Here is a 27,532-nt window from a genome sequence, read left to right as displayed (position 1 = left end):
ATTACATTTATATTAAGCCCAACAAATGCATCTTCATTGAGATCGAGAATTGCATTTAGCATGAAATTGCATTTAGCTCGAGAATTATATCTATATTGAGTCTAAGAATTGCATTGAGCCCGAGAAATGCATCAAGCTATAGAAATTGCATTGTGCCCAAGAACTGGAGCTGCATTGAGTCCAAAAACAACATTGAGCCTGTGATACGAAGGTTATTATGAGATTATGAGAATAAGAGTACTAATGAGCCAAGATTGGCTAAGTTCTGGTTATGGTCTAATATGTGCATTCAAAGTTCATATCATACATGGCATGTTATGAATGGAATTTGAGCTATAATCAGGGGTAAGGGGCTGATTTGTATAGAAGACTATATATATTGTACAAATGGACACAAGTTGGCAATATGATGCTGGTTAACTACCAGAAGAGATTGCTTTTGCTAGCATTTGGTTAGGTATGTCATGCATTTGCATCAATATATATATATTTATGATAAACAATTACATGAGAATCCATGTATATTTGATTACTATGAGGTTGGATCTCGGCCATAGAGGATATTAGAGTTTCAGTGTCAGGTGGTATCTCGATTACCATTTTACAGCAACTATTTATGATTATACTTTCTGCCTTAACTTCTAGTAAATTTTTATTCGTACTGATGTCTTGTTGCCTGGGGACACTACATTTTTTTCATGCCTGTAGGTCCAGGTAGGGATTCTGATTGACCCCTCCTCTAGGATTCTGGGTTCAGCTTGGAGTTGCTAAGATCCACCTCTTCCTGGTTCTTTTATAGGATGTTTACTTTTGTTGTATAGTTTGTCTCTAGTCGAGGCCTTGTCCAAATAGTGTTTATGAAACTCTAAGGCAATTATGGACACAGTATTTTGGGTATCCTTTTTGTCGCTTTCCATCTCTAGCCCATAGACTTGGCATGTATATATATGTTTCTATGCATGTATATCTTGAGTTGCGGCCTCATTGTCTAGCTAGTAGTTTATCATTTTGTCTTATCTCCTTTTGTTTATTTGACTTATTATTATTTAGGTCCTGACCTTAACGGTCCAGGCTTAGTATTTCAGATGTTGTTGTACTCGATTTTTAGGCCCAAGTTTAGTTAGCTACTATGTTTTAGTGGCTAACTCGATCAAATAATATATTGCGTGCCTGTCACGCCTCCCCTAGTTTTTGGGTGTGACAAACTTGACATAAAATCATGTAGTATCGTAGGAGTCCACAAGTCATGTCTAAGAGAGTCTTTCTTATAGGTGTGTTGTGCACCACACTTATAATCAAGAAGCTATGATGCATTTTGGAATGGTTACATTTCTTTTAATTAATAGATCATGTTATAGAGCGAAGCTACAAAAACATTCGAAATCTAAATTGTGCTTTATGTCTCTTATCTAACAGGAATCCTACACTATAGGGATGGCACATTGAGAGAGAGGTATGGATCCTAGGCAAGGTACCAGTCATTCCCTACTGGGTTAGAGGGATTGATTTCCTTTGGAGGCACACCGTGAGTCTCCAGTACCTCTAGTACCATCTTCCCCAGCACCTATTTAAGCCCGAAGAGATATAGTACCCCCAGACTTACCAATTCCTTGGGTACCTAAGGGCTCTAGGGATATAGGATTACAACACTTGTTCTTCCCCCACCAGATTCTAGGGATTGGGGGTTGAGAGAAGTTGTTTAATTACTGAGTAGGATAATTTTTATGGAAGAGAGATAATTAGAGTCGAGAGAAAATGCTTCAAGAGATCGTCCTGAAAGCTCAATGGTATGAGAGTTTCTTCATTCGCGGATGAATATTCTTAAGGGGGAGACAGTGAGACCCCATGTGGGTTTTTATTTTCTATTACATAATATCCATAACATGGCGTGGTTATATTAGGTATATATGATTTTGTATAGCACACCGAGAGAGTAAAACTGCAAATGTGAGATAGTATCGAGGAACTAAACTAAAGTTTTAGGTAAAAGGAATCCCTTAAACAAATGTTTGTGATTAAAAAAATAGCTCGGGTTGCACCCTTCCCTTTCAGAAGGTTTAAAATAACTTGCACCTTCGGGATAAGATTAAGAGTGCCTAATATGCTAAGAATAATATTCTATGTGGTATTATAATAGCACAATGGTTGTTACATTTTGAAGTCAAGCTAGTTGCGAAATAAAGATCGGTAAAAGTTATCGTAAGTTTCTCTTATAATTTTTTAAAACTTTGGGTCAAATGGCTCAGATCATTTCTCCTAATATATTGTAAAGCTTTGGTAGTATGTCCTCAAGTTCACGTAATTATCAAGGTATGCCCCATTTATGGTTGCTGACCAGAGAGCTCGTATATGCAAGTTCATTTCGGGTGTGTTGGATTTGGTGTCTAAGGAACGCAAGACAACTATGTTTATTAGGGAAATGGATATCTCTAGGCTCATGACCCATGAGGAGAAAATAAAGGATGAGAAACTAAGGGAGAAATTTAGAGAGTCCGAAATTGCAAGGACCAATGGTGGTGACTCCTCTCATGGTAAATTCGAAAATGGTGGACATCCTAAATTTTAGCAAAGGTATTTCGGTCAACGTTCTTCAAATGCTATGACTCAACGATTTGACAAGGACAGGATGCCCAACCCGAAACCTCAAGGAGGAGTCCCAAATGGCCAAGTTATCCCCGCATGCAAGAAGTGTGGAAATAATCACAAGGAAAAGTGTCTATGAAAGTGTGCTATAGATGTGGCAAGTCAGGTCATCATGCTAAGGAGTGTAGAGTTGAACAAGGTCGACCTCAAGGCTAAGTTTCTTATGGAGGAAAAGTGCAACAAGGTGCTGAATCTCAACAAAAGGGTGGTCAACGCAATAATTGGTTTTATGCTCTTCATGCTAGGCAAGAGGTGGACAAAGCTCCCGATTTTTTACTGGTATGTTATGGGTATTTCCCTCTGATGTTTATGCCTTACTTGATCCGGGTGTAAATTTATCTTTTGTTACCCCTTATATGGCTATGAGATTTGATGTTAGCTCCGAAATATTGTTGGATCCTTTTTTCGTTTATACCATCGTAGGTGAGTCAGTTGTTGCTAAAAGATTCTATAGAAATTTTCCGGTTTTGGTTTTTTACAAAGTTACTTCATGTAATCTAGTAGAGCTTGATATGACCGATTTTGATATTATCCTTGCTATGGATTGGCTATATGCATGCTATGCTTCTATTGATTGTATAGACCGTATGGTTAAGTTTCAATTTCCAAATGAGGTGATCCTAGAATGAAAGGGTAGTAAATTCGTGTTTAAGGGTCAATTCATCTCGTGCCTTAAAGCTCGGAAAATAATTTCCAAGGGTTGCATCTACCATCTTGTATGGGTTAGGGATACTAACTTTGAAGCCCCTACTCTAGAGTCAGTCCCTATTGTTAATGAGTTCCTAGATCTATTTTTCAATGATCTACTATCTATTCCTACCAAAAGGGAAATTAAATTTGGCATATACCTTCTTTCTGACACCTAACCTATTTCTCTTCCTCTATACCAAATGGCTCCGACAGAACTAATAGAGTTAAATGATCAATTGAAATATTTGTTGAAAAAGGGCTTTATTAGACAAAGTATATCCCCATGGGGTGCTCCCATTTTCTTTATTAGAAAGAAGGATCGTTCGCTTTGTATGTGTATCGACTACCGACAATTGAATAGAGTGACCATAAAGAATAAGTATCCAATCCCAAGGTTAGATAATTTGTTTGACTAATTTCAAGGGGAAAGCTAATTATCTAAAATTGATCTCCATTCTGGTTATCACCAATTACTGGTGAGAGAGTGTGATATTCCCAAGATGGCATTTCAGACAAGGTATGACCATTTTGAATTTCTAGTTATGCCGTTTGGACTAACTAATGCTCCCACTGCCTTCATGGACTTGATGAATAGGATGTTCATGCAATACTTGGATATGTTCATGATTGTGTTTATTGATATTTTGGTTTACTTTTGGAGTGAAGAGGAGCATGCCAATCACTTCAGGATAGTGTTGCAAGTATTTAGAGATCATCAATTTTTTTCCAAGTTTAGCAAGTGCGAATTTTGGTTGAGGTCAGTTGCTTTTCTTGGTCATATTGTCTCGGGTGATGGTATTATGGTTGATCCTAAGAAAACTGACGTGGGTAAGAATTGACCTAGACCTTTGTCTCCTTTGAATATTAGAAGTTTCTTGTGTTTAGCCAGTTACTATAGAAGCTTTGTGGAAGGTTTTTCATCAATTTCTTCAAGTTGACCAATTTGACCCAGAAGAAAGTAAAATTCCATTAGTTGGAAGCTTGTGAGAAGAGTTTCCAAGAGTTGAAAAATTGACTTATTATCGCTCCCATGTTGACTCTACCGAGTCCGATGATTTTTTTGTGTACTGTGATGCCTCAAGGATTGGCCTAATATGTGCATTTAAAGTTCATATCATACATGGCATGTTATGCATGGACTCCGAGCTATAATCAAAGTTAAGAGGACTATTTTCCCAGAAGACTATATATAGTGTACATATCGCCACAAGTTGGCAATATCATACATGGCATGTTATGGCCTAATATGTGCATTTAAAGTTCATATCATACATGGCATGTTATGCATGGACTCCGAGATATAATCAAAGTTAAGAGGACTATTTTCCCAGAAGACTATATATAGTGTACATATCGCCACAAGTTGGCAATATGATGCTGGTTATCTAATGGAAGAAACTGCCATTGCTAGAATTATGTTGAGTATGTCATGCATTTTCATCAATACATACATACATACATATGTATATATATATATATGTGTGTGTATATATATATGTATATATATATATAGGACATATTATTACACAATCATACCATGAATATTTGATTACTATGAGGTTGGATCTCGGCAATTGAGGCTATGAGATTTTCAGTGTCAGGTGGTATCTCAATTACCCTTTTTACTACAACTATTTATGATTCTACTTTCTACCCTACCTACCAACACATTTTTATTCGTACTGATGTTTTGTTGTCCAGAGACACTACATTTTTGTTTCTTGTGTGCAGGTTCAAGTAGGGATTCTAATCGACCCTTTTGCTAGGATTTGGGGTTTTGCTGTGAGTTGGTAAACTCCACCTTTTTCTAGAGCTTTCATAGGATGTTTACTTTTGTTGTAGAGTTTATCTATAGTCGGGGCTTTATCCCAACAATGCTTATGTGTCACGACCCGACTTAGGACCTAGTCATAACACGGTGATAAAAACCATGAAAGGCTCCAACCAAGCCTCTTGACATATCATAAGCATACATAAGGTAAATTAAATATAAAAATAACATAGGAAGAGTCTAAAACATGAATCATAAAAAGAGAGTGTAAACTCAACAACATGGAATCTATATCATTTGTCCAAATATGCCTTTACTACTCAAGGCGGTCGGGGGTTAAGACATGTCCCTAACTCACCCTCAATATGAATATAATAAAAGTCTTTGGAATGAAATAAATGCATAACTTGCGTTCGATATATGAAGACTTACCAATCATTATTGGATAGAAACTCTACTAGCCAAGAGTGGGTGGAATGTGATCCTCGATTCTTACATTATGAGACAATGTAGGCAACAATATGCATTAGTACGTTTGAATGTACTAAGTATGTGGGTATGCCATATAAATGATCAATTAACATACATAATAAAGGGGATAAGTAAAGTCATGGGAAAACAATAATGATCAAAGCATGTAAGAGACATAAGTGAAATCATGAAAGAACATCAAGAGAGAATTCATATGTGGGATAGAACCATAATGTCATGACCCGACCTAGGGCATAGCTGTAACACGACGATATGGATGCGAGGGACCCGAACCATAAGACATTTTAGCATATATCACATACATAAGGTTAAGAAAAACATAAATATGACATAAGTAATTATTAAGTTGGGAATGGGACTAAGGGAAATCAACTCTATAAACGTTCAATCTGAACTACACCAAAGAATATCGTCTAAACATGCCTATAGTCTAGTATTTGGAAGGGACATAAGACAAGCTCCTAGCTCACCCTAATAATAAAAGAAAGTGTAAACAATAGTAACATGAATAAAAATCTTGTTCTCGATATAATGAGGACTCACCAACTTCTTTAAAATCTAAGGCAAATCTCTAAACACGAGTTAGGTGATTGTGAGTGTCATCGGTCCCTATATTATGAGACAATGTAGGAAAAATATGTGTTAGTACATTTGAGTGTACTAAGTATGTGAGGTATGAATGAATAAGTAAATAACATAATCAATATGCCATACGATCCATGACCAATCATAATGAACATGAGCATAGTTTAAAAGCAACTTAAAACATATGGAACTCATGGTCAATGCATATCATAAGAACTTCAACTTCCAACTCATAACTTGAAATCTCATAGCTTTAACTTGAAGTTGTGTGGGAAAGGATCTTTAACCGATAACTAAGACCATGTGAGCTATTACATGGAATTCAATGACTCTTGCATCGAGACAGGCCGATGACTCCTGCATCAAAATAGGGGAGGCTACCATGCCAGGGCATACTTCAAAGGTAACTCAACTCAACTCAACTAGGCTATGTGGATCCACTAGCTAGGACATGAAGGCAACCTGTGTGGGCAACGTAGTTTGGGACTTCAGGTTGCTATTAGGATTCCCTTGGATAATCAACTTTATTACCAGACCGAACCCCACCTAGAAGCCCTCTTGGTGATTAGTCAATATCCCAATGAAAACTCATAAACATGATCATAACATAGTAGGTAAAGATAGTATCTGTCTATAAATCCATCTTTAAAATATACTAGGAATAGCTCATCTATTTATTGATTCATAAAAATCTATAACTTTGGTGAGAATTGTCCTTATCACCATCTTTAAACATCTTTTGATCTTAACTCTGATCATCATCATAACTTTAACTTTAGAATCATAAATCTCAATTTTAACTCATATAAAACTTTTATTGAAAATCATTTAACTTATGATCAACTCATAAACTCATCTTAAATTCATAATCATAGGTTGAAAATATAGCTTTATATATGGGCATCTATAAATCAACTTGAAATCATGCAATTCATATGAGAACATGCATATAAATATCATTGATAACATTTAAAAATGAAATTAAATCAGCCTAATGCAATTCATCAAATCTAGGGTTCATAATCAATTGTAAATAGAATGAAAACTATAGGAATCTTTGGGACTTCATGGGTGAAAAAATACATGAATCAATCCACACATACCTTGATTGAATCCATTAAGGATTGAAGAGGAACCTTGAAGAAATATAGAAACCCTAGCTTTAGCTTGAAGGAGAAACCTTGAGAGACTTTGTTCTTGCCTTAGGAATTTTGAAAGAATGAATTGAATATTTATAGACTTTGAACATGGCCATAAGAGTGTATAGGTTCATTGAACTAAATTTTGGAAAATACACAATTGCCCCGTATTAAATTTGGAAATTTGGCCTGACGGATACATTCTATGGGTTGTCGATGTGTTGACGAGTTGTCTAGAGACTCATCCTGCAAGTCTGAGAAAAGTATAAAAAAATCAAGTCTCTAAAGTTTTGGAACGACTCTAGTTTACGACCTATCATAAAGGAAATGAGACATTCTTTGCGCTCGTTCTGTAGGTCCCAAAAATGTGGAAATTGGAGGGTCTCTGAAGATTTGTCACGAGTCATTGTTACCACCCGTAACAACTTCTATGACCCATCCTAACAAGTCGTAGACTTGGTGTTAAGGGATCTTTGAACAAGACCTCTGAGGTCTGGCTTACAAGAGGTTCCGATGACCCGTCAAAATGACGACTCATCCTCTTGAGATGTAGAACCGTTTCTGAGGGAAACATTAAATTTTGCTCGAGGGGTCACTCTAGCACTTCAACTTTATGAGTCGTAGATAGTTTTATGAGCCGTAGAGTGAGTCGTTTACGTGGGTCAGTTCAATATTTTGAGAGTTTTCTCCTTGGTTTCAACTTTTAAACTTTTGGGGTCTTACACATAACCGAAAATAAGTCCATGTGAGCTATAACATGGAATCTTGATATATCCCCATACAACGGAAGAAACGGGAATCTACTTTCCAAGGTAGAATCAATCTCTCTAGGAGGGTCATGTACATATGCTATATGTGGATCCACTAGTTAGGACAAAAGGGAAATCCTATGGTGGCACATAGTTATGAGACACGAGACTTTATAAAGGACACCGTAAGTCGAGTCCCTACCTCAAGTCATCATTCGGTGCTAAATCAAATCTCACGGAATACATAACATAGTAGTCATACTTAACATATATCATAAAATTTTTCATAAACTTCATCGTCCTTAGGTTAGCTTATTTTCATGTCATACTTACAATGTGAGAATAAGCCTTTTGTCATCACAATATCATACTTGCATAATTCATGTAAATAGATTTCTAGGTCACCAATTAAGGATCCTAAGTCACCTTTATTTATAACTTGAACATAATTGTAATTCATGATCATACTTCATACTTTGAATTTAGAGTAAATCTCATATAGATAGTAAATTTTAGTAAAAACCATGAAATACCTGAAAATCATTGAATTTCATAATTGTGATATATGTAAATCACCATTTAAAATAGCTTCATGCATGGCCATTCATAATTCAACTTGAAATCATACAATGAAGGTAGAAACATAATTATAATGATTATTGATAACAAATAAAAACATAATTTAAAAATCCCAAGGCAATTCATCAAACTAGAGTTACAAACTCAATTGAAATTAATGGGATTTTGACTAAAACCCTTGAGACTCCATGGTGAAAGGAACTCATGGATCAAACTCCACATATCTTGAATGAAACTAAACTTGAAATTGAGAAAGGAAACTTTCTCTTCAAGAAACTCTAGCCCAAAACTTGAGGAAGATAAAGATCTCTTGAGGGACCTTGGGAGAGAAGTCTTAAAAATGATTCTAATGTTTATGAGGGAAAAGAATAGACTTAGGAGTACAACAACAAAAACACCACCAATAACAACACAGTGAAATCCCACAATGTGGGGTCTGGGGAGGGTAAAGTGTACGCAGACCTTACTCCTACCAAGGTAGGACAATAGACATAGGAGTATTAGGACAATTACATAATGAATCTATTCTGAAAAACATCCACATACATTGATGAAAGAATAGGGAATAACCGAATTACCCTTCATTTGACTTAAAACTAGGACTACACGGAGGGCCCACCACAGTCCTTGATCCTCACCACGGCCCTTGGTGATGTCTATAGAGTTAGACATGGTCTTGAATCTTGGGGTTTCAGGGGAAGAGTTTCAAGACTTCCTCCATGGTGACCTTCACGGCCTGTGGAAGTCATTACAGTCTTTTAATCATGGGCGTGGTGCAGGACCTACATGAGGGTTTGCAGGAGAGACTACCACGGAACCTACCATGGTCCATGAAGGGAAAAACACGGCCCGTGGTGGTGAGGCATGGTCCCTGTCTTGGGAAATATTTTTGAGGGTCTTAGGAGAGGGATCACCATGGAGGGCACCACGGTTCGTGGTGCTCACCACAAACTGTGGTCCCGTGTCGTTGTCTCTTCCTTGCAGGACTGAGTTTCAGAACCACCCCCACGGTGGCTCTCCATGATCCGCAGTGCTGACTACGGCCCATGATGACCTTTATGGTCATCACCTAGTGCCAAAAACTGCATTTTTCTGGGATTTCATCTTTTGTTCCTTATTTTTTGACTTTACAACTTATAGGTTCTTATATTTTGATACTCTTAGAGGCTATTATGGACACAATATTCTGGGTTTCCATTTTATAGCTTTCAGTCTCCAACCCATAGGCTTGGCATGTATATATATATATGTGTATTCATGTATGTATTCACATGCGGCCTCATCGGCTAGCTAGTACTTTATTATTTTGACTTATCTACCTTTGTTTATATGACTTATTTTTATTCAGGTCATGACCATAATAGTTTAGGCTTAGTATTTTAGTTATTGTGTTTCCCGATAATAACCCCTATTTGGTATGATAGACACAAGTACCCTATGAAGATGAACCAACTCCCAAATACAGAAACAAGCCAACTTTTTAGCAGTGACGGAAGGATGAACGGTAATCTACATCTCTTTGAAGGAAAATTAAACCCTAAAAGTATTTAATGGAGTAGTACACTTTAACTCCTTACCAAAAGGTATTCCATGGGTACATGATAACTCCAAAAAATTACTTTCACCAGTTGAATCATTACAAATACTACCTCTTAATTTTATGAGTGAATAGAGAATGGGCTTTTACTATCATTCTCTTTGAAGCGGCTTACACTTCATTCTCACATAGGTAATTTCTAACGGTGTTATTCTGTAGAGCTGTAGCTTACTTGGATCACACCCGCATGAGATAGGATAATTTGAGAATGGACTTACTTGCGCTAAGGATAAGATTCTTGCACCTCAGACCTCATTTAATGCTCACCTAATTTAGTTAAATAGTATATTTTAGTGGCTAACTCACTCAAATATTGTATCGAGTGTCTGTCGCACCTCCACTAGTTCTAGGGCATGACATCTTTATTGATCCACTATCACATCAATCTAGAAAAATTGCATTGATCCCGAGAAGTGAATTTGCATTGAACCCAAGAATGAAATCTATATCGGGCCCTTGTTGCATCAAGTTATGGAAATTATATTGAGCTAAGAAATACATCTACATGAAGTCATTACCGCATCAAGCTATAAGTATAGATAACATAATGCCTAAATTGTATCCAAAACATATATGCTCTCTTTAATTATTATTTATTGCTCCTTGAGATGTCATCATCTAAAAGCATCATTTTCATGGCCAATGAAGACCATTTCATGACCTAAGGATTTAATTTCTTCTAATCATCTTTGAAGGTGTTGTTATCTAAAGGCATCATTTTTACGGCATGTGGACATTATTTCATGACCTAAGGATTTAATTTCTTCTTATCATGCAACGAAGGTGTCATTTTCTTGGCATTCGTACATCATTTCATGACCTAAGTATTTAATTTTTGCTTGTGAAGCTCTGACGGTGTCATCATCTAAAGGCATCACTTTCATGGCCTGCTGACATAATTTCATGTCCTAAGGATTTACTTTGTATTTATCATTCTCCGAACACGTCATAGTCTAAACGCATCATTTTCATGGCCTAAGAACATTATCATGATTTAAGGATTCAATTTCATGTATCATTGCATTAAGATATCATAGTCTAAGACATCATCCTTACAATCTTGGCAAATTTCATGTATCATTGCATTACGTTTATAAATTATTTCATAATTTATTTGATATATATGATCTAACCATTTTAGTTATTTATATTATAAGATACAAATTGCAATGACTCGCAAACTACAAGCAAGATCAATTCTACTTTCCAATTCAAATATACGGCTTTCATTTTTATAAATATGTCACAACATGAGCCATTTTGCTTTTCACGTTATTCGTACGATCTTGTGCTCTTTTATAGTTTTCACTACTTGAGTCATTCTATATTATCACACTATTCATACTACCTCAATCTCTAATCTTACCAATTAAAGTTGTTATAACCTCTACTCAAGTCCCATACCATCACTTTATCTTTTAGGAACTTTGTCGGTTCCTCAATCTTAAAATACACATGGACAGATTCTCATAAAACTTGAGATATGTAGGAGACTTGAAACTAAAGTCTCGACCACAACATTTTTATCGCTCTATCCTATTTTTGGATTCAAAAAAGAGTCATTCCCTCGATTAGATAAAATTAGCTATTTCGTCAATGTTCTTTGCCATACAATCATCCTTTATTCTCAAGAAAAGAAGGAGAATTTGTTGTGTCATAACATTGGCCCATTGTGAGCACGAACACTAATTCTCCATTGGGAGAACTAATACTAACTAACTACAACATTCTTTTAACACAAACAAGCATTTAGATAACGATAAACAATTTAAAATAGTTTAAAAGGTGAGTTCCCATAAACTCATATCAAAACAAACGGAATTTAACTCCCCAGAACCTAAAAGTCATCATACCCAAACTCTATCTAAAAGTCTTGAATATGGGGATACAACCCCAAAACAGTAGACATAAATTTATGTATCTAAAAGTGTTTGAGTTAGAAAAGAAAGGACTAAGAATTAAGAAGAAACCATGGCAGCCTGAAAGAACAAGCTCACCCATGAATTCGAACAATCATGTGTCCCTAAACTGAGGTATATCAACAGCTGCCTGAATATGCCCTGTACCCAACAAAGAAAGAGAAAATGCATTATTACTACCCAATCATAGTGTACTGGTAGGATCACACGGCTAATTCTAGTAAATAGTGTATGAACAAGAAACCACAACTTAGTGAAACATATAATACAAAAGCACATCTCAGAATAAGTAATAGAAGACACCCAGTCCTTTCGTTCAAATCATTATACAATTTGATTGCAAGCAATTAGAATAATTAGTGAATTAGTGGTCCTCTCATAGAAACCATACAAAAACAGTTTGTAACGGTGTTGTACCAGTTCCAATAGTTAGCGTATCGACGTGGTACCCACTTCAAATATACAGGTATGGTACCCGATCTAATTATATCAGCGTGGTACCTAATTAAAATATACTGGCATGGTATCATATCCAAATGTAACAACATGGTACCCAATCCAACATGAAATCACATATCACAATCATAACTAAAATGAATAACACACATACTTGTACAACTAAATAATACATTCATTTCATGCATTTTGATCACAAATATCATTTCAATTCATGATCTTTCATTTTTTCCCTAATCATATATCATTCATGAATTACTAAATAAGTATTGAACAGGCACATATAACAAATATGGGAAAACACAAGCATTACCCGCCTCACATCAAGCCTAAATTCTCTAAAGATCTTGAGTTTTCCCCTTTTGAAGTATCTTGGTTTGTTCTTTGTCTAAAAAATCAAGGACTACAAGGAGTCAATGAACAACACACTAAAATACCCGACTTTATCAAGATCCGAGCCTTTGGCTAATTTCATGTTTCCACCATTAATTTTAGGTGAAAACCTTCACCCAACAAAAATCCCATAGATTCTAAGGTCTAAGAATCGAATTACAAGTTAGTGGAATGATTAACTTACATTTCTCGAAGGTTGTGGTAGAAAAAATAAAATAAATGTACCTAACTCGACTTTATCTCTCCAAGAATGAAATTGCAGAACTAAATATGATTTTGGGACTTTTCCTGACTTAAACCCCACTGTCCTGCTATAGAAGCTCTCAGCCTACTATAGTGGCCCTATCTATCCTATCATAACGAGTGGGACAAAGTCATAAACTTAGAATTTCTTCCCCAAGCCCTCATTTCACCACAAAACCTCAAACCTTGACGTTCTAAAATATCCCATTCACGCCGAATTTGATTCTGCGAGTTCTACTAACCCGAATTCACTTTTGAAAGGCCCTATAGATATCTTAACTTCTTAGCTATCAACAAATATAATCCAAACTTAGAAATCAATCCCAATACATTCCTGGATTGCGCTAGACCTCACATTATTTTCCTGACTTAAACCCCACTGTCCCGCTATAGAAGCTCTCAGCCTACTATAGTGGCCCTATCTATCCTATCATAACGAGTGGGAAAAAGTCATAAACTTAGAATTGCTTCCCCAAGCCCTCATTTCACCACAAAACCTCAAACCTTGACGTTCTAAAATATCCCATTCACGCCGAATTTGATTCTGCGAGTTCTACTAACCCGAATTCACTTTTGAAAGGCCCTATAGATATCTTAACTTCTTAGCTATCAAAAAATATAATCCAAACTTAGAAATCAATCCCAATACATTCCTGGATTGCGCTAGACCTCACATTATTTAGATTTCATCTGAGACTGGCCTAACCCAAAATGTTTAAGTTACTAGTCAAAAGTTTTTTGTCTTAAAATTCCTTCTCATTGACTTACCCATAACGACTGTAGTTAGTCATTAAAATAGATACCAATTGACCTACTTCTCATATATGAGTAATCAAATAGTAAAAAATGGTCTAAGTCAATAGTCAAACAGTACCCGATTCATCAAACAAGTGAGGGTACTTGCCCCATATGTCCTTCTTGATTTCCCAGGTGGCTTCCTCAATAGGAAGATTCTTCCATTGTACCTTCACTAAATTGATCCCTTAAGTTCTTAACTACTAGACATCACGATCAGGAATTGCAAACAGTTCTTTGATGTAACACCTGGGGTGTTTACGGTTATTCTTTATTTTGTGTCAAGGGCTTACGAGCATAAATTCGAGAAGTTTTATTATAATTTTGCTCGTGTTTGGAAATGTTGTTTTCTAAATTAAATTTGATAAATACATTTTTGAGTTTCTTCTTAAAATGCCTCACTATTTATGAAAAATTATTTAGTTACAATATATTTGCACATGAATTGATTATCCAATTATCGAAAGAAAATTAATTATCTACCTCAAGTTATTCAAGCTTGTATTCAAGGTATGTTAAGGGAAAACTCTGATTTTTATATCTAACGAATCCTAAAAATTATAAATCATCTAATGAGTCATTTTTACTCATCTATTATTAGAAAGACCCTCTGTGAAGGGCATTAGCATGTTCCATGATCTTATTTCTGGACTTTATCATATCATTAACGTGCTTGTAACATTGTGAAGTATGTTTGAAAATTAAAGCTATTTTTCTTAGAGTTTTTTATTCATTATGTCTATTAGCGAGATATCGTCTAAGAATGAGGCTGAAATGATCCAGGCTTATTTTGTTGTGTCTAAGGGATTGTTAAAGTATTCCTTCTCATTCGAAGTTCTTACAACAAGGTTATTTGAAAAGTATATTCATACTAAATGTTGTTCCTTATTCTTGTGATTAGATACTTGTCAAACTACATTGTTTCTAAAGAAGCTCATTATATTACCAATTTGGAGTCGTTTATAGTAAATCAAGATAGGCATGTCAATCTCCTTTTGATTTCCTAAATGATTAATTTTCTAATTTGAAGTCAAGTCAAGAGCTTCGAGCTATTGTGAGTTTCATAGGCCTAAATGGTCGTATAAAGGCTCATAAAGTTATGATTAGATTAATTAAGAACCTTAAGGTCTTTATGAACATGATTAAGTTTAAATTATGTTTCTTAAGTTTAGTTAAGTGTTCTGGTTTATTCTGTAAGCATACGAGGTTCTACGAGATATTTGCATGTTATACGAAAGTGGTTAGAAGATTATGAGAATAAGAGTACCAATGTTCCAAGATTGCCTAAGTTCTTGCTATGCCCTACTTTATGCATTCAAACTTCATATCATACATGAATGTTATGCATGGACTCGGAGCTATAATAGTATGAAAGGGGGCCTATTTGCCCAGAAGACTATATTTATTATACAGATGGCTACATGTTGGCAATATGACGCCGCTGAGCTATCGAAAGAGACAACTATTACTAACATTTGATTGGGTATGTCATGCATTTACTTATATATATATATATATATATATATAATAGATATATAGATATATTGTATGTATATGTATTCATGACACATGTTGCAACCCGAAATTGGGCTATAATGGAGCCTACTACATCCCCAAGTAGGCAAGCCTGAAAATCCAAAAGATAAACTTGCGGAAGACAATAACTCAAGTATAATAATCACAATAACAATAGAGGAGTACATAGATATCATATAAAAAGGGGCCATATCATAAATATGTAGTTTGATACAAAATATACAAAAAAAGCCCGAAAGCGACCGAGAAGACAAACTAACACAAGATCAGATCAATGGACCTGGTGTCACCTATTCAAGAGATACTAAGTACCAAAAACCTATATGTACAAGAGAACTGACTAATCATAATACAAAAATCCATGTCAGTACAAAATAGGGGAAAATAACAAGTCTTTGGATTCCATGAGCTAACTACTATCCGAGTCTGTGACAGCCAAGAAAGATCCAACACTCATAAAGGATGGCCCGTATATATATATATATATATATATATATATATAATAGTTCTACAAGTACAATCTAATATTCCAAAAAATCACAAATATCACAGAACATAGAGAAATTCACACATTAAAAAGGAATATATATATATATATATATATATATATATATATATAATAGTTCTACAAGTACAATCTAATATTCCAAAGAATCACAAATATCACAGAACATAGAGAAATTCATACATTAAAAAGGAAAGAGCATCATAGTACACGGAAAAGCACAACCACATAATAAAATAAGATGATGTAATGCATGGTCAATGCCTAAGAGTAAAATCCTAGAACCCTCGAGCCACTTGGAATGGTACCTCAAACTTATCAATAGTAAACCAATAACTTGGATATGTGTCAATGGGATACCATTTTCTAGCTAAAAATGGATAAGAAATAGAGAATTAAGTTTACCAAGAGAAATGAAAGACTCAACGACCCTGTAACGTGCCCACGTGAATTTCCAACACCCTCGGACCAGAATCACTCAAATCCCCCAAGAGAATCTTTCACAATTGCCAAATATTAAGTCTTAGAATGAGACATGCAAGTTGAAAAATGGGTCTTTTAAAGACTGAAGTGCTAGGTATTTTATTTTCCGTTAACACAGAGCCTTGTCTGAAAATGTGGAGGTTAGCATCACCAACCCTTTGAGAACGTAGAGGTCTGGACCAGTAACCTTCCACTAATGTGGAGCTCCTCATGTGAATGGAATGAATCAACATAATCTTCTTCATTTTAGGATTTTAGGTTTCAATTGTTCGCTTTTGTGAATGAAAAAAAATGTAACTACCACCTTTTTGGATTCCTATCTTAATCAAACTTAAAATTTGATTAATTTATTGGAATTGATAAAATTAGAGGTTCATAAATATATTAAGTCTATATACCACGTTCAAATTATTGGCATTATTATTACTGATTAATAAAATTCAAAAGAAATCCATATTTGTAAAATAAAGAAAGTGGAAATTCATTTATGGTAAAAAGTTCTGTCATTTCAGTTATTTCTCTGGACGGTAAGTTAGCCACCACTCTATGAAAGCTGCCAAGGGTCTGCAATCGCAGAGAAGATTATAGTGTTGCACTAGCTGCACAGAATTAGTAGTTCACCATGGTTGGAAAAATTCCCCGACAAGGCTTATAATATATTCGGAACCCCGTGGACATAAACAAACTATGCTACCCCATTGAAAATGACATTCCAGACTCAATAAAATTGTGAAAACAACCTACAGATGTCGTTTTGCCAAAATGTTGACCCAACTAAAAACTTACAAAGAATTAAAAACAAAATGCCACACTACAAATTCATCGCGAACACCTTAAGAACCAAACCAAAGGTTGTTCTAGAGCAACCTTTACGTTTTATAGCTAATCGTATTGATGTCATTTCAATCTAAGCATGTTTACCAAGAATATTGACCTAAGTCAAACTTTTGCCAAAAATTTAAATCTAAAATTCCTATTTGCAAAAACTCAAAACAAAGGCTCTGAAACCTAAACCAGCCATCACACTGGACCAAAAAGACACTTACAGAGCTGATGGAACTGTCTAAATCTTCATTCGACATCAGAATTTCTGAATGTTGACTAAAGTCAACTCTTTCAAACCTTATGCATCAAAAATGGAAAAATCCACTCAATATCACCCAACTCCTTGGGAAGCATGCCATCTTTCCCAACACTACATAAATGTTACAAAAGAGTTACAAGAATAGGCAAAATGGTAAATAAATGTTAAAAAACATAAATGACCACTAGGGTCATTACAATATCTAGTACTAAAAGGAATTTCGTTTTTGAAATTAAAAGAAGGGAAGTACTTGAATTCTAAAAAAGGTATGAATAATAGGTCTACATATCAAGCTCAGTCTCCCGAGTCGCCTCCTCGATCAAACTATGTCACCACTAAACATTTACTAATGGGATCTCCCTAGTCCTCAAATTTTTAACCTGTCTATCTAAAATAGCCACAGGCTCCTCCTCAAAAGAAAAGAGTCGTCAAGTTGAACCAAATCACACTGAAGTATATAAGACTCATCTGGAACATATAGTCTCAGCATAGAAACATGGAAAACAGGGTGAATATCCAAAAAAGGCAGATATAATGCTATCTCTTAGGCCATCTCTCATAACCATCTTAGAATATCAAAAGGACTGATGAACTTATGGATAAGATTGACCCTCCTCACGAATCTCACCTTCATGGGCGATACTCAAAGAAATACCCAATCACCAAATATGAACTCTAAAGGTTGTAACCACCATTCAGCATAGTTCTTCTGCCTACACTTGGTAGTATAAATTTGCTCTTGGATCAAATAGATACTATCCATAGAATCACAGAAGATGGTACCCCATGACCTAGCCTCAGAAGCATCAAACCAGCCCACAAAGTAACAACAACTCCTGTAATATAGCACCTCCAATGGAGTTATCTAAATGTTGGAATGATAGTTTTTATTATACTCAAACTTTGCCAAAGTCTAAAACTGGTCCCACTGATCCTTAAAATCAATAACACAGGACTGAAGCATCTTCTTTAAGACCTGAATAGTCCTCTCAAACTGACCATCAGTTAGAGGACTGTAGGTCTTGTTACTCTCAACTCTATTACCTAACTCTCTCTGAATAGAACACCAAAAATATGAATTGAACTAACTACCATAATATGAAATAATAGACAATGGCACACCATTCAAATACACAATCTCTCAAATATAGATCTGACCTAACCTTTTCGAACTGTAGTCATTCTGAATTGGAAGAAAGTAAGCGAACTTAGACAATCAATACAAGATGACCAAAATTGCATCAAACCTCTGATAAGTATGCGGCAAGAATACCACAAAGTCTATAGCTATTATCTTCTACTTTTACTTTAGGATGAGTAGCTGCAGGGTCAAACCATATGGCCTCTAATATCCGTAGTTCACTTGCTGAAAGTTCAAGAACCTACCCACAAAATCTGAAATATCCCTCTTCATCCCACACCACCAATAGTGCTTCCTCATATCATGGTACATCTTCACCACACGAGGATGAATAGAATATCTTGAACCGTGGAACTCTCCTAGCATCAACCTAAGTAAATTGCCAACCCTAGGGACACATATATGACCCTTGATCCTCAAACACCCTTCAGATCTAAGGCCACCTACCTTGAACTTATAGAGACCTTATGATAGAGCCATTTTTGTAATTTCATACACTGCTCCTAATGTCCTATTTTGGTCCAACTTTAATTCGAAATTTTTTAAATGTAATTTCTCTTGGTTATATTTTCTCTCCACTAACTAGATAGTGTGGCACCATTCAGAGGCTGCTCAAAAAGGAAAAGCCCCAAAATAAAGGTTAGGGTGCAGTTTTGGCCTTGAGGTAGGTTATAGTCTCTTCTTCAATAATTGGATGGGCTGGAGTTCTAGGTTAGTACTACATCTTTGTGATGGGTGATTACCCAGTTTGTTGTGAGTTGTGACTTTTTGTGAGATGTATTGATCATGACTGGACTACATTCATGCAAATTTCATAAGCATATGGCATGAATTGTTCTTGGAAAAGAAAAAAGACACAATTTTCAAGCCCTTTTAAATGATTTTGCTATGTATTCTATCTATTGGGCCCTAGGGTAGCAAGATATTATTTTAACTTAAGAAAATTATTTTTGAAGGGAAATATACTAGTTCTGGAGTTATGTGCCTTAAGAGAGACTTTTGCTTATTCTTATTGGTTTCACATTCAGGGACCAAGTTTGGGTAAGTTCATGGATTTATAAAACTTGTGTATATAAAAATAAAGCATTTTTCTGATAAGTTCAGGGAGTTCACTCCCTAGCATCCCACAGAAAAAATTCTAAGTTATGTTCACTTGCATATCACCTGTTGACGAGCTCAAGGTATCATTTCAGTCACCTCAAGATTTCTTCTAGGCTTCTACTTTTAAGCATTTGGACATTGAATTACATCATCATGTTGTGGTTGTGTTTTCCATGTATTTGGATGTTACTTTATTTTTGATGTGTGAATTTAACTATACTTGATACTATTGGTTATTCATTTAATTGTTAGACTATAGTTAAAAAAATTGAATTGTGCCCGAGAACTACAGTTGCATTGAGCCCAAAAAAAGCATTGAGCCTGTGATGCAAAATTTATTATGAGATTTAGAGAATAAGATTACTAATGAGCCAAGATTGGCTAAGTTCTAGTTATGTGCTAATATGTGCATTCAAAGTTCATATAATACATGGTATGTTATGAATGGAATCTGAGCTACAATCGGAGGTAAGTGGCCTATATGCCCAGAAGAACATACATATATTGTATAGATGGACACAAATTGGTAATATGATGCTGCTTAGCTACCAGAAGAAATAGCCATTGCTAGCATTTGGTTATGTATATCATGAATTTGCATCAATATATATATTTATATATTCACAATAAATGATTACACAAGAATCCATGCATATTTGATTACTATGAGGTTGGATCTCGGCCATAGAGGCTATCAGAGTTTTAGTGTCAGGTGATATCTCGTTTACCATTTTTACAGTAGCTATTTATGACTCTACTTTCTACCTTACCTACGAGTACATTTTACTAATGTCCCATTGCCTGGGGACACTACATTTTTGTTTCATGGTTGCAGGTCGAGGTAGGGATTCCTATCGACCCCTCCACTAGGATTCGGGGTTCAACTGTGAGTTGGTAAGATCAACCTCTTCCTACAGCTTTCATAGGATGTTTACTTTTGTTGAACTATTTGGCTTTAGTCGTGGCCTTGTCCAAACAATGCTTATGACACTCTTAGAGGCAATTGTGGACACATTATTCTGGGTTTCCTTTTTACTGTTTTCCATCTCCATCCCATAGGCTTGACATGTATATATATGTGTATGCATGTATGTCTTCAATTGCAGCCTCATCGGTTAGCTAGTAGTTTATCATTTTGGATTATCTACCTTTGTTTATTTGACTTATTGCTATTCATGTCATGAGCATAATGGTCCAGGCTTAGTATTTCAGATGTTGTGCTGCCTGATCTTTTAGGCCCCTAGTTTAGTTAGATATTATGTTTCAATGGCTAACTTAATAAAATACTATATTGACTGCCTATCATGCCTCCCCTAGTTTTGGGGTGTGACAAACTTGATATTAGAGCAGGTTATGTCACAGGGAGTCCATAAGTCATATCTAGTAGAGTCTTTCTTATAGGTATGTTGTACACTACACTTATAATGAGGAAGCTATGAGGCATTTTGGAATGGTTACATTTCATTTAGTTAATAGATCGTGCTATAGAGCAAAGCTGTAAAAATATTTGAAATCTAAATTGTGCTTTATTTCTCTTATCTAACATGATACTACGCTATGTAGATGGCACATCGAGAGAGAGGTATGGATCCAGGAGAAGGTACCAGTCATTCCCCCACTAGGTCAAAGTGATAGATTTCCATTGGAGGCACACCATAAAATACCTCTAGTACCAGCTTCCACAACACCTATTAAAGCATGGGGAGATGTAGTACCCCCAGCCTCACCAATTCCTTGGGTACCTGAGGCAGCTAGGCACACGGAACTACACCACCTTTTGTTCCCCTACCAGAGTCTAGGGAGTAGGGGTTGAGAGAGGTTTTTCAATTACTGACAAGGATAGTTTCTATACATGAGCAATATTTTGAGTCGAGAGAAGATGCTCAGAGAGATCGGGCAGAAAGCTCAAAGCTACAAGAGTTTCTTCACCTATCCCCTCCATTATTTATGGGATGCAGTTCCACTGAGGATCTCCAGGACTTTATAGACCATATGTAAAAAGTATTAAGGGTAATGTATGCCTCCATCATTGAGGCTATGGAGTTGGCTTCTTTTCGACTACATGATTTAGTTGTCTTATATTATGAGGCTTGGGAGAGTGGGAGGAATTCTTTGAGTTCTTTCTACCCTAGAATTTGCCATAGAAGGTTTGGGGGGCCGTCTTGACCAGTTTATCAGCTTGAGGTAGGGGATATGAGTGTGAGGGATTATATCCATAGATTTAATTCTTTGGCGAGGTATGCATCAGATACTATATGTACCATGAGGGCCAGAGTTCTTTGTGATGTAGATGGTTTTGGGGATCAACTTATCAGAGACTGTAGGGTAGCATCCCTATCAAATAATGTATATAATTACTGCATACAGGCATTCACTCAAACTACAGAGGATCTTTCTCGCCGCATTTGTGATGCCCACAAAGATAGAGAGAAAAATAAGAGGGCTCATACTATTGAGTCTTATAGGGATCCACGAGGTGGTTTAAGGCTCCCACTACATCGATAGCCATCTCGGCTGGCAGGTAGTATCCATCCGTAGATGTAGGATTAGTGGTTTGATTATTATAGTCATTCAGGACTAGGGCAAAGCTCAGGCCTGCTTGACGACCGTTGGAAGGAGCATTTTGCCTAGATAAGATAGCCTACTCCTCCATGTATACAGTGTGGTAAGCTATATACCAGTTAGTGTAGGAAGGGTTCAGGTGCATGTTGTCATTATGGGAAGATAGGATATTTTATTAGCCAATGCTCGAGGTTAGGTAGAGGTGCACCAGCTCAGCCTTCAGGATCCATAGTAGCCTCTTCACCCTCAGTTCATGCTTCCCAACCAGATCCACAACCTTCTTAGGGTCGTGGTAGGGGGATAGGTGGAGGAGACACCTAAGGTTCTAGTGATGGTCAGAACTCCTTTTATGCACTCACAGGTTGATATGATTTAGTGGCATCCCCAGATTTATCACAAGTACATTGACGATTCATTCTTGAGTTGTTTATGAATTGATAAATCCTGCCTTTACATTTACATCTATTAATACATTTATTATTGGTAAGATTGACATGAGATCTGAGTTGTTGCCGCAGTCAGATTTTGTGTCTATGTTAGCGACTCTACTATAGCTAGTCATGTCTATCAAGGTTGTATGGTTTTCATTAATGATTGGATAACCTTCGCTGATTTAGTTGAATTAATTATTCTAGACTTAGATTTCATTATGAGTATGGATTGGTTGGCAGATCGTTATGTTAATATTAGTTGTCGTGCAAAGCTGGTACGATTTCATTTTCCATATAGCCCGTCCTCTAATGGAAAGGTAATATAGCCATGCCAAAGGATAAGTTTATTTCATCCCTCAGGGATCGAAAGTTTATAGCTAAAGGTGTTATATACCATATTGTTCATATCAGGAATTCCTATTGAAAATGATGAGCTTCCAGGAATTCTCCCCAAAAGAGATTTTTTTTTTATAGATTTGTTTCCTGATATACAACCTATATCTATTCCTCCTTGTAGAATATCTCCTGCTAAGTTAAGGAAATTGAAGGAACAACTAAAGGAGTTTCTCAATAAAGGCTTTATTAGGCCAAGTGCATCCCTATGGGGTGCTCCGGTGCTCTTTGTTCGGAAGACAGATGGATCCTTGTGGATAGGTATTGACTACAGGCAACTAAATAATGTCACTATCAATAATAAGTACCCTCTTCCATAGATTGATGACTTGTTCGACTAGTTACAAGGTGCCAAATATTTTTCAAAGGTGGACTTGTGATCCGGTTACCATCACTTGCGTGTCAAGGATATTTATATCCTAAAAAATATTTAGGATGAGGTATGGCCATTTTGAATTCCTTGTTATGTCTTTCGGGCTCACAGATGCCCCAACAGCCTTTATGGATCTTATGAATTCGGTATTCAAACTATTCTTGGATGAAATTTTGATTGCGTTTATTGATGTCACCTTGATATAGTCATGGTACAAATCCAAGCATGTGGACAACTTGCGAGCTGTATTGCACACTCTCCAGGACTACAAGTTATATACTAAATTCTCTAAGTATGAATTATGGCTAACTTCTGTAGCTTTTCTTGGTCATATTATTACCAGCGATGGTGTCAAGGTTGATGGCCAAAATATTGAAGTTGTGGGGACTTGGCTAAGACCCTTGAATCTGATAGAGGTTCGCAAATTTTTAGGTGGTAATAATGGAACAATTATGTTCGTAGGAACAAAAAGAAGCTTGGGAGGGTATTACCAAAAGTTTGTGGAAGGACTTTCCTCTATCTCTGCACCACTATAACACATAAAGGAGCTATGTTTCAATATACTTAAGCATGCGAACAGATTTTTCAGGAGCTAAAGAAAAAGCTTATCACAACTCCTATTATAACTATTCTGGATGGCACAAAGGGTTATGTTTTATATTGTGAGACCTCGAGAATATACCTACGTTGTGTTCTTATGAAACATGGTAAGGTTATTGCATACACCTCTAGACAATTTTGGAAACATCAACAACACTATCCTACGAATGATCTTGAGTTAGCCACAATTGTCTTTTCCCTAAAAAATTGGTGGCATTATCTATACAGAGTGTACATTGATATTTTCACTGACCATCAGAGTCTTCAATATTTATTTAAGAAAATGGAGTTGAACCTATGATGAAGAAGGTGGCTAGAATTACTAAAAGACTATGCTGGTAACATTTTATATCATCCCAGCAAGGCTAATATTGTTGTTGATACGATTAGCCAAAAGTCCATGGGTAGTCTAAGCCATGTTGAAGCTAATAAGGTCAAAAGGACGAAATATCTATGCCACTTAGCTAATTTCCAGGTGTGATTGGTAAATGTAGAGGATGGAGGTGTTGTCATTCAGAATATAGTAGAATCCTCCTTTGTTACTGAAGTGAAAGACTGACAGTACGAGGATCCTGAGCTTATAAAACTGAGGGAAAGTATTTCACAGTAGGAACAACCTTTTTTTGAGCTAACTAAAGATGGAGTCCTTAGATACTAGGGTTGCATATGTTTACCAAAAGTTAGAGAGCTCTATGCTAAGATTCTTTTGGAGGCCCATTCTTCTAGATATGTAGCTAATCCTAGAGTGAAAAAGAAGTATCGGGACCTTCAATACATCTATTGGTGGAATGGTATGCAAAAAGATATCGCAGAGATGGTAGCCCAATGTCCCAACTGCCACTAAGTTAAAGTGGAACATATGAGGACTGGGGTCTAACTTAGTAGATTAAGCTTCCATTATAGAAATGGGACATGAAAAATATGGCCTTCATCACTGGTTTGCCTCACACACCATAGAGGTATGATTCTATTTAGGTAATTGTTGATAGGATGATGAAATCAGCTTATTTCTTGCAAGTCAGGACAACATATTCAACCCAGGATTATAGCAAGCAAGCTCTACATTCGAGAGATTATATGCCTTCATAGAGTTCCAGTATCTATTATATCTGATCGAGGGGCTCAATTTATAGCATATTTTTGGAGATCGTTTTAGAAGGGTCTAGGCACTCAGGTAAATCTTAGAACCATTTTTCATCTATAAACAGATGGACAGGCAGAGCGTATTAGTCAGACCATTGAGCATATATTACGTGGTTACATATTGGATTTTATAGGAAGTTGGGATGATCATCTACCTCTTATTGAGTTTGATTAAACAACAACTTCCAAGCTAGTATTCAAATGGCCCCATACAAAGCTCTATACATGCGGAAGTGTAGGTCACTAATTAGTTGGTTCAAGGTTGAGAAATGAGAGTTGTTAGGTCCTAATCTAGTCCTATAAGCAATTGAAAAATTAAAGCTTATTATAGACTGACTACATATAGCATAGAGTCGGCAGAATTCTTATGCCGGTGTTCGACAATGCGACTTAGAGTTTAATGTAGAAGATTTGGTTTTCTTAAAGGTATCGCCTATGAAGGGTGTCATGCAATTTGAAAAGAAAGAGAAGATCAGTCCCAGGTATGTTTGACTGTATAAGATCATTCAGAGGATTGGTAAGGTGGTGTACGAGCTTGATTTGCCTTCATAATTGGAGGCAGTCCATCCTATGTTTGTATTAATGTTGCGGAAGTGTATTGGAGATATTTTGCGTATTATTCGTAATGAGGATATTTGCCTTGATGAAAACTTATCTTATGTGAAGGTACCGGTAGTTATTTTAGATCAGCAGGTAAGGAAGCTTAAAAATAAAGAAGTTACTTTCGTGAAAGTTTTGTAGTGAAATAACAACATCAAGGAAATGACTATGGAAGATAAGGAGGAAATGATGAAGAAGTACCCCCATCTATTTACAACTTAAGGTGAGTCGCATTTCAATAATGTGCGATTATTTCTTCACCGCAATTTAATTAGACTTTAAATGACTTGAATGTGCAATTTATATATCTTATTTCGAGATAACTATATGAAGCCTAGTAGTTGGAATTTTAAAATTTTTATTTAAGCTTTGAAAATGTAACAATTATAGCCTCGCAAATAATGAATTAGTGGGAAAAGAATTTGGCCAAGGAAGTGCCTCAATTTATTCGCGCACGAATGTTCTTAAGGGGAACACTGTGAGACCCCATGTGTTTTTTTCTCTTCTCTTACATAGTATACATAGCATGACATGGTTATATTTGGTATAGTACACCGGAAGAATAAAACTGCAAATGTGGGGTAATATCGAGGAACTAAACTAAAGTTTTAGGTCAAAGAAATCCCTTAAACAAATGTTTGTAGTTAAAGAAATGGCTCGGGTAGCACCCCGCCTTTTTGGAAGGTTTAAAATAACTTGAACCTTTTGTATACGACTAAGAGTGTCTAATATGATAACAATAATATGTTATGAGGTATTGTAATAGCACAATGGTTGTATGTTACATTTTGAAGTCAAGCTATTTGCGAAATAAAGATCAGCAAAAGTTATCATAAGTTTCTCTTATAATTTTTTAAAACTTTGGGTCAAATGTCTCAAATCATTTCTCCTAATATATTGTAAGACTCTGGAAGTTAAGTTGAAACAAAGGGAAATTTCAAGAAAAACAGACTTACTCAGAGTCTACGAGTTGACCTACGAGTCGTAGGAGTGACCGTAGGACTAACACTGAGGTTGGTAAATTTTATGAAGTGGGGAATTGAGTCTATGACTCAAGTGGTGACTCATAGAGTCAGTGATGACTCGTAGAGGGAATCATTGAAGTGAGATATGAATTTAGATAAAATAACAAATATCAGTACTTTTTCTACGATTCAATAGGATGAGTCATAGAAAGGTCTACAAGTCGTAGAAAGCACTTGTAGTGAAACTTAAGAGGCTTAGTTTTTGTAGGTTTCTCAGGGTTAATAGGATGAATGGGTCCTATGTGTTACACCCCACCTTTTTTGTAAACTCGGTATGTCTCATAAGTTCCTTGGACATTATTAGGTGAGTCAGATACGCTACGACACTCTCAAACGACTCTAAGGAAGGGAGAATGTGATACCCCATAGTAGAGAAGGTTGGAGATGGATTCATAAGAATCCAGAAGGAATTGGAGGCCAAGTAATGAGTTGTATGACTTGATTTACCTACGTAAGCTACTAACTCGGAAGTCTTACATACTTAAGCTATTGGAGTACGTACCA

The 27,532-nt window shown here is 36.1% G+C and overlaps 1 protein-coding gene across 1 annotated transcript; it reads left to right on the top strand.

Annotated features, from left to right (window-relative positions):
* Nucleotides 1–2,323: 2,323 nt before the first annotated feature.
* On the top strand, nucleotides 2,324–24,196 carry LOC129872428 (uncharacterized). Its single transcript, XM_055947420.1, has 3 exons — nucleotides 2,324–2,531; nucleotides 23,306–23,548; nucleotides 23,979–24,196. The coding sequence occupies exons 1-3, from the start codon at nucleotides 2,324–2,326 to the stop codon at nucleotides 24,194–24,196; spliced, it is 669 nt and encodes a 222-aa protein (XP_055803395.1).
* Nucleotides 24,197–27,532: the final 3,336 nt, after the last annotated feature.

This window comes from Solanum dulcamara, chromosome 11 (genome assembly GCF_947179165.1).
Source record: "Solanum dulcamara chromosome 11, daSolDulc1.2, whole genome shotgun sequence".
In the NCBI taxonomy this organism is placed as follows: Eukaryota; Viridiplantae; Streptophyta; class Magnoliopsida; order Solanales; family Solanaceae; genus Solanum; species Solanum dulcamara.
This window is presented reverse-complemented; position numbering and strand designations above follow the sequence as displayed.